This window comes from Nerophis ophidion, linkage group LG23 (assembly GCF_033978795.1).
Source record: "Nerophis ophidion isolate RoL-2023_Sa linkage group LG23, RoL_Noph_v1.0, whole genome shotgun sequence".
Taxonomy (NCBI): Eukaryota; Metazoa; Chordata; class Actinopteri; order Syngnathiformes; family Syngnathidae; genus Nerophis; species Nerophis ophidion.
In genome coordinates, this window is record NC_084633.1 from 38,642,270 (window position 1) to 38,655,235 (window position 12,966).

Genomic DNA, 12,966 nt, shown 5'->3' on the forward strand with positions numbered 1-12,966 from the left:
ACACAAGTCATACATGTCATACATGTCATCACTTTATAACACAAGTCATACATGTCATCACTTTATAACACAAGTCATACATGTCATACATGTCATCACTTTATAACACAAGTCACCTAGGCAGCATGACCAAGTTACTTTTTATATTTCATACATGACACACTACATTTATATTACATTTTAAACACGACACCCTACATTTATATTACATTTTAAACACGACACACTACATTTATATTACATTTTAAACACGACACACTACATTTATATTACATTTTAAACACGACACACTACATTTATATTACATTTTAAACACGACACACTACATTTATATTACATTTTAAACATGACACACTACATTTATATTACATTTTAAACATGAAACTATATTTATATTACATTTTAAACACGACACACTACATTTATATTACATTTTAAACACGACACACTACATTTATATTACATTTTAAACACGACACCCTACATTTATATTACATTTTAAACACGACACCCTACATTTATATTACATTTTAAACACGACACCCTACATTTATATTACATTTTAAACACGACACACTACATTTATATTACATTTTAAACACGACACACTACATTTATATTACATTTTAAACACGACACACTACATTTATATTACATTTTAAACACGACACACTACATTTATATTACATTTTAAACATGACACACTACATTTATATTACATTTTAAACATGAAACTATATTTATATTACATTTTAAACACGACACACTACATTTATATTACATTTTAAACATGAAACTATATTTATATTACATTTTAAACACGACACCCTACATTTATATTACATTTTAAACACGACACCCTACATTTATATTACATTTTAAACACGACACCCTACATTTATATTACATTTTAAACACGACACACTACATTTATATTACATTTTAAACACGACACACTACATTTATATTACATTTTAAACATGACACACTACATTTATATTACATTTTAAACATGAAACTATATTTATATTACATTTTAAACACGACACACTACATTTATATTACATTTTAAACACGACACACTACATTTATATTACATTTTAAACACGACACACTACATTTATATTACATTTTAAACACGACACACTACATTTATATTACATTTTAAACATGAAACTATATTTATATTACATTTTAAACACGACACACTACATTTATATTACATTTTAAACACGACACACTACATTTATATTACATTTTAAACACAACACCCTACATTTATATTACATTTTAAACACGACACACTACATTTATATTACATTTTAAACATGAAACTATATTTATATTACATTTTAAACACGACACACTACATTTATATTACATTTTAAACACGACACACTACATTTATATTACATTTTAAACACGACACCCTACATTTATATTACATTTTAAACACGACACCCTACATTTATATTACATTTTAAACACGACACCCTACATTTATATTACATTTTAAACACGACACACTACATTTATATTACATTTTAAACATGACACACTACATTTATATTACATTTTAAACATGAAACTATATTTATATTACATTTTAAACACGACACACTACATTTATATTACATTTTAAACACGACACCCTACATTTATATTACATTTTAAACACGACACACTACATTTATATTACATTTTAAACACGACACCCTACATTTATATTACATTTTAAACACGACACCCTACATTTATATTACATTTTAAACACGACACACTACATTTATATTACATTTTAAACACGACAACCTACATTTATATTACATTTTAAACATGAAACTATATTTATATTACATTTTAAACAGGACACACTACATTTTTATTACATTTTAAACACGACACCCTACATTTATATTACATTTTAAACACGACACACTACATTTATATTACATTTTAAACACGACACCCTACATTTATATTACATTTTAAACACGACACACTACATTTATATTACATTTTAAACACGACACACTACATTTATATTACATTTTAAACACGACACACTACATTTATATTACATTTTAAACACGACACACTACATTTATATTACATTTTAAACACGACACCCTGCATTTATATTACGTTTTGAACACAACACCCTACATTTATATTACATTTTAAACACGACACACTACATTTATATTACATTTTAAACACGACACACTACATTTATATTACATTTTAAACACGACACCCTACATTTATATTACATTTTAAACACGACACACTACATTTATATTACATTTTAAACACGACACACTACATTTATATTACATTTTAAACACGACACACTACATTTATATTACATTTTAAACACGACACCCTACATTTATATTACATTTTAAACACGACACACTACATTTATATTACATTTTAAACACGACACCCTACATTTATATTACATTTTAAACACGACACACTACATTTATATTACATTTTAAACACGACACACTACATTTATATTACATTTTAAACACGACACCCTACATTTATATTACATTTTAAACACGACACACTACATTTATATTACATTTTAAACATGAAACTACATTTATATTACATTTTAAACATGAAACTATATTTATATTACATTTTAAACACGACACACTACATTTATATTACATTTTAAACATGAAACTATATTTATATTACATTTTAAACACGACACACTACATTTATATTACATTTTAAACACGACACCCTACATTTATATTACATTTTAAACACGACACACTACATTTATATTACATTTTAAACACGACACACTACATTTATATTACATTTTAAACACGACACACTACATTTATATTACATTTTAAACATGAAACTATATTTATATTACATTTTAAACACGACACCCTACATTTATATTACATTTTAAACACGACACCCTACATTTATATTACATTTTAAACACGACACACTACATTTATATTACATTTTAAACACGACACACTACATTTATATTACATTTTAAACACGACACCCTACATTTATATTACATTTTAAACACGACACCCTACATTTATATTACATTTTAAACACGACACACTACATTTATATTACATTTTAAACATGAAACTACATTTATATTACATTTTAAACATGAAACTATATTTATATTACATTTTAAACACGACACACTACATTTATATTACATTTTAAACATGAAACTATATTTATATTACATTTTAAACACGACACACTACATTTATATTACATTTTAAACACGACACCCTACATTTATATTACATTTTAAACACGACACACTACATTTATATTACATTTTAAACACGACACACTACATTTATATTACATTTTAAACATGAAACTATATTTATATTACATTTTAAACACGACACCCTACATTTATATTACATTTTAAACACGACACCCTACATTTATATTACATTTTAAACACGACACCCTACATTTATATTACATTTTAAACACGACACCCTACATTTATATTACATTTTAAACATGAAACTACATTTATATTACATTTTAAACATGAAACTATATTTATATTACATTTTAAACACGACACACTACATTTATATTACATTTTAAACATGAAACTATATTTATATTACATTTTAAACACGACACCCTACATTTATATTACATTTTAAACACGACACCCTACATTTATATTACATTTTAAACACGACACACTACATTTATATTACATTTTAAACACGACACACTACATTTATATTACATTTTAAACACGACACACTACATTTATATTACATTTTAAACATGAAACTATATTTATATTACATTTTAAACACGACACCCTACATTTATATTACATTTTAAACACGACACACTACATTTATATTACATTTTAAACACGACACCCTACATTTATATTACATTTTAAACATGAGACTATATTTATACTACATTTTAAACATGACAGTCTGTTCCTACACCCCACTCCCCAGGTGTAGGAACAGACACCCCCGCCCCACACCCCCACCTACCATGCCCTCACCACCAGGGTGGAGGCTCAGCGATGGCGGGCGCTCTGCTTTGCTGATGGGCGAGAGAGAGAGAGAGAAGGAGAGAGAGACTCAAATGTTACGTTTCATTCTGAACATTTACTCCATTATTGTCAAGTCATTATCATTAAGTCATTCATTATTGTCAAGTCATTATTGTCAAGTATTTACTTTCAAGTCATTTCATGGTGAAGAAGATGAAATGTTTAAAATGTAGGATAAAACATCATTCATGATATTAGCAAGTCTATGTACATAAACGCTTTTAAAACAGCTAATATTCATATGTTATCATGAATGATCATCATGTATTGCCACTGATATGTTGAGGTTATCATTAATGATCATCATGTATTGACACTGATATGTTGATGTTATCATTAATGATCATCATGTATTGACACTGATATGTTGATGTTATCATGAATGATCCTCATGTGTTGACACTGATATGTTGATGTTATCATTAATGATCATCATGTATTGACACTGATATGTTGATGTTATCATTAATGATCATCATGTATTGACACTGATATGTTGTTATCATGAATGATCATCATGTATTGACACTGATATGTTGATGTTATCATTAATGATCATCATGTATTGACACTGATATGTTGTTATCATGAATGATCATCATGTATTGACACTGATATGTTGATGTTATCATGAATGATTCTCATGTGTTGACACTGATACGTTGATGTTATCATTAATGATCATCATGTATTGACACTGATATGTTGATGTTATCATGAATGATCATCATGTATTGACACTGATATGTTGATGTTATCATGAATGATCCTCATGTATTGACACTGATATGTTGATGTTATCATTAATGATCCTCATGTATTGACACTGATATGTTGATGTTATCATTAATGATCATCATGTATTGACACTGATATGTTGATGTTATCATGAATGATCCTCATGTGTTGACACTGATATGTTGATGTTATCATTAATGATCATCATGTATTGACACTGATATGTTGATGTTATCATTAATGATCATCATGTATTGACACTGATATGTTGTTATCATGAATGATCATCATGTATTGACACTGATATGTTGATGTTATCATTAATGATCATCATGTATTGACACTGATATGTTGTTATCATGAATGATCATCATGTATTGACACTGATATGTTGATGTTATCATGAATGATTCTCATGTGTTGACACTGATACGTTGATGTTATCATTAATGATCATCATGTATTGACACTGATATGTTGATGTTATCATGAATGATCATCATGTATTGACACTGATATGTTGATGTTATCATGAATGATCCTCATGTATTGACACTGATATGTTGATGTTATCATTAATGATCCTCATGTATTGACACTGATATGTTGATGTTATCATTAATGATCATCATGTATTGACACTGATATGTTGATGTTATCATGAATGATCCTCATGTGTTGACACTGATATGTTGATGTTATCATTAATGATCATCATGTATTGACACTGATATGTTGATGTTATCATTAATGATCATCATGTATTGACACTGATATGTTGTTATCATGAATGATCATCATGTATTGACACTGATATGTTGATGTTATCATTAATGATCATCATGTATTGACACTGATATGTTGTTATCATGAATGATCATCATGTATTGCCACTGATATGTTGGTGTTATCATTAATGATCATCATGTATTGCCACTGATATGTTGATGTTATCATGAATGATCATCATGTATTGTCACTGATATGTTGATGTTATCATGAATGATCATCATGTATTGTCACTGATATGTTGATGTTATCATGAATGATCATCATGTATTGCCACTGATATGTTGATGTTAACATGAATGATCATCATGTATTGACACTGATATGTTGATGTTATCATGAATGATCATCATGTATTGCCACTGATATGTTGATGTTATCATTAATGATCATCATGTATTGCCACTGATATGTTGATGTTATAATGAATGATCATCATGTATTGTCACTGATATGTTGATGTTATCATGAATGATCATCATGTATTGACACTGATATGTTGATGTTATCATGAATGATCCTCATGTATTGACACCGATATGTTGATGTTATCATGAATGATCCTCATGTATTGACACCGATATGCTATCATGAATGATCATCATGTATTGCCACTGATATGTTGATGTTATCATGAATGATCCTCATGTATTGCCACTGATATGTTGATGTTATCATGAATGATCCTCATGTATTGCCACTGATATGTTGTTATCATGAATGATCATCATGTATTGCCACTGATATGTTGATGTTATCATGAATGATCCTCATGTATTGACACTGATATGTTGATGTTATCATGAATGATCATCATGTATTGCCACTGATATGTTGATGTATCATGAATGATCATCATGTGTTGACACTGATATGTTGATGTTATCATGATCATCATGTATTGACACTGATATGTTTATATGTTATCATGAATGATCATCATGTATTGCCACTGATATGTTGATGTTATCATGAATGATCATCATGTATTGACACTAATATGTTTATATGTTATCATGAATGATCATCATGTATTGACACTGATATGTTGATGTTATCATGAATGATCCTCATGTATTGACACTAATATGTTTATATGTTATCATTAATGATATTCATGTATTGACACTTATATGTTTATATGTTATCATTAATGATCATGTATTGCCACTGATAAGTTGTGTGGTCCCTGGCATGCAGATGTGAGAGCAGTGAGCATGAAGCAGCCGGATGGACAGAAAGACGTCATGTCCTCCACACACAGCCCTAGTATCAGGGCAGTTTTCTTTGGAGCTGAAGGAAAAGGTGTTGGATTTACCTTTTCCTCCAGGTGTGGCGTTGACTGAGCACACAGCAGCCAGGCAGCGAGACAGGACACAGCAGCCAGGCAGTGAGACAGCACACAGGACAGGCAGTGAGACAGGAACATGGCATGATTCATGGAACTATGAAAACATTAGCCCACAGATAGGTTTCACTCACTCATGAACACTTTTCTCCTACGCTTTGTACCCTGCGGCTAATAAAACGGTGCGGCCAGTCTTCGCTGACGGCCACAATGCAAATAGTTTTCATGAGACCCATGCAAGGGCCCTTAAATGCTGTCTTCATGTTTGGGCTACGGCGCCATCTTGTGGACGAGTGTGCTCACTGCAGGTGCTGATGGGTGAATGTGAGCTCCTGCTGTTTAGAGCTTTCTACCGGACGTACAAGTGCCGTTCCATCTTCAGGCCATCCATAGCGTTCCTGGATGTCTTCGTTCATCACGCCATGCAACATTTAGAAGTTTTACAATATAACTAAAACTATTCTTACTGACTAAGGCGTGATGTCACATGTGTGATGTGTGTGTTGTCATGCACATTTGTACCTGCTGTCATGATGTAATCTAGCTAGCAGCGTTACCTAACATGCTAACAGGTTGATCGGTATCCGTGTTAGTATTATTAACTTACAACAACATTCTTTTTGTATTGTTTCACTTTCACTAATTCCTCAGTAAATTCAGCAAGATGTCAGCATGGAGTTATTCAGTCCGTTTAGCTAAAGTGGAGAGCTAGCTTGCACAGCTTGTGACTTCTGTTTTGTTTGATCAGCCCTTTTACTGCCATCTTACAGTTTTTTATTTGTAAACAATTAAAGTATGTAAATAAATATTTGTGTATAAATAACCCATTTCACAAGGTATATATCTGCCAGTTATAGTCCGGTGTATGGAAATATACTTTTCTACTGAACTTTAGGGGGTGTGGCTTATATCCCCATGCGCTCTACAGTCCACAAAATATGTTCATTAATGCAAGAACATGTTTTGGTGCAATATTCAATCTAGTAGTGCAGGCCTCAAGTTTCTTTTGTTGAAAGACGTGGAGATGAGATGACCACCACACGTACATGACCACCACAAGTACATGACCACCACGCGTACATGACCACCACACGTACATGACCACCACACGTACATGACCACCACAAGTACATGACCACCACAAGTACATGACCACCACAAGTACATGACCACCACGCGTACATGACCACCACAAGTACATGACCACCACACGTACATGACCACCACGCGTACATGACCACCACACGTACATGACCACCACACGTACATGACCACCACGCGTACATGACCACCACGCGTACATGACCACCACAAGTACATGACTACCACACGTACATGACCACCACACGTACATGACCACCACACGTACATGACCACCACACGTACATGACCACCACAAGTACATGACCACCACAAGTACATGACCACCACAAGTACATGACCACCACGCGTACATGACCACCACGCGTACATGACCACCACAAGTACATGACCACCACAAGTACATGACCACCACAAGTACATGACCACCACAAGTACATGACCACCACGCGTACATGACCACCACGCGTACATGACCACCACAAGTACATGACCACCACGCGTACATGACCACCACAAGTACATGACCACCACAAGTACATGACCACCACAAGTACATGACCACCACACGTACATGACCACCACAAGTACATGACCACCACAAGTACATGACCACCACGCGTACATGACCACCACAAGTACATGACCACCACAAGTACATGACCACCACAAGTACATGACCACCACAAGTACATGACCACCACGCGTACATGACCACCACAAGTACATGACCACCACGCGTACATGACCACCACACGTACATGACCACCACACGTACATGACCACCACAAGTACATGACCACCACAAGTACATGACCACCACAAGTACATGACCACCACGCGTACATGACCACCACGCGTACATGACCACCACAAGTACATGACCACCACAAGTACATGACCACCACAAGTACATGACCACCACAAGTACATGACCACTACGCGTACATGACCACCACACGTACATGACCACCACAAGTACATGACCACCACGCGTACATGACCACCACAAGTACATGACCACCACAAGTACATGACCACCACAAGTACATGACCACCACAAGTACATGACCACCACAAGTACATGACTACTACGCGTACATGACCACCACAAGTACATGACCACCACGCGTACATGACCACCACGCGTACATGACCACCACACGTACATGACCACCACGCGTACATGACCACTACAAGTACATGACCACCACACGTACATGACCACCACAAGTACATGACCACTACGCGTACATGACCACCACAAGTACATGACCACAAGTACATGACCACCACAAGTACATGACCACTACGCGTACACGACCACCACAAGTACGTGACCACCACACGTACATGACCACCACACGTACATGACCACCACAAGTACATGACCACCACAAGTACATGACCACCACAAGTACATGACCACCACAAGTACATGACCACCACAAGTACATGACCACCACACGTACATGACCACTACGCGTACACGACCACCACAAGTACGTGACCACCACACGTACATGACCACCACACGTACATGACCACCACAAGTACATGACCACCACAAGTACATGACCACCACAAGTACATGACCACCACAAGTACATGACCACCACAAGTACATGACCACCACAAGTACATGACCACCACACGTACATGACCACTACGTGTACATGACCACCACACGTACATGACCACCACAAGTACATGACCACCACACGTACATGACCACCACAAGTACATGACCACCACAAGTACATGACCACCACACGTACATGACCACCACAAGTACATGACCACCACACGTACATGACCACTACGTGTACATGACCACCACAAGTACATGACCACCACAAGTACATGACCACCACGCGTACATGACCACCACAAGTACATGACCACCACAAGTACATGACCACCACGCGTACATGACCACCACAAGTACATGACCACCACACGTACATGACCACCACAAGTACATGACCACCACAAGTACATGACCACCACACGTACATGACCACCACAAGTACATGACCACCACAAGTACATGACCACCACACGTACATGACCACTACGTGTACATGACCACCACGCGTACATGACCACCACACGTACATGACCACCACAAGTACATGACCACCACACGTACATGACCACCACACGTACATGACCACCACACGTACATGACCACCACACGTACATGACCACCACACGTACATGACCACCACAAGTACATGACCACCACACGTACATGACCACTACGTGTACATGACCACCACAAGTACATGACCACCACACGTACATGACCACCACAAGTACATGACCACCACACGTACATGACCACCACAAGTACATGACCACCACAAGTACATGACCACCACAAGTACATGACCACCACACGTACATGACCACCACAAGTACATGACCACCACACGTACATGACCACCACAAGTACATGACCACCACACGTACATGACCACCACACGTACATGACCACCACAAGTACATGACCACCACACGTACATGACCACTACGTGTACATGACCACCACGCGTACATGACCACCACACGTACATGACCACCACAAGTACATGACCACCACACGTACATGACCACCACACGTACATGACCACCACACGTACATGACCACCACACGTACATGACCACCACACGTACATGACCACCACAAGTACATGACCACCACACGTACATGACCACTACGTGTACATGACCACCACAAGTACATGACCACCACACGTACATGACCACCACAAGTACATGACCACCACACGTACATGACCACCACAAGTACATGACCACCACAAGTACATGACCACCACAAGTACATGACCACCACACGTACATGACCACCACAAGTACATGACCACCACACGTACATGACCACCACAAGTACATGACCACCACACGTACATGACCACCACACGTACATGACCACCACAAGTACATGACCACCACAAGTACATGACCACCACACGTACATGACCACCACAAGTACATGACCACCACAAGTACATGACCACCACACGTACATGACCACCACAAGTACATGACCACCACAAGTACATGACCACCACACGTACATGACCACCACAAGTACATGACCACCACAAGTACATGACCACCACACGTACATGACCACCACAAGTACATGACCACCACAAGTACATGACCACCACAAGTACATGACCACCACACGTACATGACCACCACACGTACATGACCACCACAAGTACATGACCACCACACGTACATGACCACCACAAGTACATGACCACCACAAGTACATGACCACCACAAGTACATGACCACCACACGTACATGACCACCACAAGTACATGACCACCACACGTACATGACCACCACAAGTACATGACCACCACACGTACATGACCACCACAAGTACATGACCACCACACGTACATGACCACTACGTGTACATGACCACCACAAGTACATGACCACCACACGTACATGACCACCACAAGTACATGACCACCACACGTACATGACCACCACAAGTACATGACCACCACACGTACATGACCACCACAAGTACATGACCACCACACGTACATGACCACCACACGTACATGACCACCACACGTACATGACCACCACACGTACATGACCACCACAAGTACATGACCACCACAAGTACATGACCACCACACGTACATGACCACCACACGTACATGACCACCACACGTACATGACCACCACAAGTACATGACCACCACAAGTACATGACCACCACAAGTACATGACCACCACACGTACATGACCACCACACGTACATGACCACCACAAGTACATGACCACCACAAGTACATGACCACCACACGTACATGACCACCACACGTACATGACCACCACACGTACATGACCACCACACGTACATGACCACCACGCGTACATGACCACCACACGTACATGACCACCACACGTACATGACCACCACACGTACATGACCACCACACGTACATGACCACCACACGTACATGACCACCACACGTACATGACCACCACACGTACATGACCACCACACGTACAAGACCACCACAAGTACATGACCACCACACGTACATGACCACCACACGTACATGACCACCACACGTACATGACCACCACATGTACATGACCACCACAAGTACATGACCACCACACGTACATGACCACCACACGTACATGACCACCACACGTACATGACCACCACACGTACATGACCACCACAAGTACATGACCACCACACGTACATGACCACCACACGTACATGACCACCACACGTACATGACCACCACACGTACATGACCACCACAAGTACATGACCACCACACGTACATGACCACCACACGTACATGACCACCACACGTACATGACCACCACACGTACATGACCACCACAAGTACATGACCACCACACGTACATGACCACCACACGTACATGACCACCACACGTACATGACCACCACACGTACATGACCACCACACGTACATGACCACCACAAGTACATGACCACCACACGTACATGACCACCACACGTACATGACCACCACACGTACATGACCACCACACGTACATGACCACCACACGTACATGACCACCACAAGTACATGACCACCACACGTACATGACCACCACACGTACATGACCACCACAAGTACATGACCACCACACGTACATGACCACCACACGTACATGACCACCACACGTACATGACCACCACAAGTACATGACCACCACACGTACATGACCACCACACGTACATGACCACCACACGTACATGACCACCACAAGTACATGACCACCACACGTACATGACCACTACAAGTACATGACCACCACACGTACA

The 12,966-nt window shown here is 37.9% G+C and overlaps 1 protein-coding gene across 14 annotated transcripts in view; it reads right to left on the minus strand.

The window, feature by feature from the left end:
• The window catches only part of mapk8ip3 (mitogen-activated protein kinase 8 interacting protein 3), a 162,472-nt gene that overhangs the window by 111,756 nt on the left and 37,750 nt on the right, over nucleotides 1-12,966 (minus strand). For 13 of the 14 annotated variants that reach the window (XM_061884462.1, XM_061884460.1, XM_061884461.1 and 10 more), the window contains 2 exons: nucleotides 6,963-6,986; nucleotides 4,056-4,107 (listed from right to left, as the gene is read on the minus strand). In XM_061884462.1, coding sequence (XP_061740446.1) covers nucleotides 4,056-4,107; nucleotides 6,963-6,986 — 76 coding nt within the window. The remainder of the gene's footprint in view (nucleotides 1-4,055; nucleotides 4,108-6,962; nucleotides 6,987-12,966) is intronic. The other variant, XM_061884468.1, reaches the window with a different exon arrangement.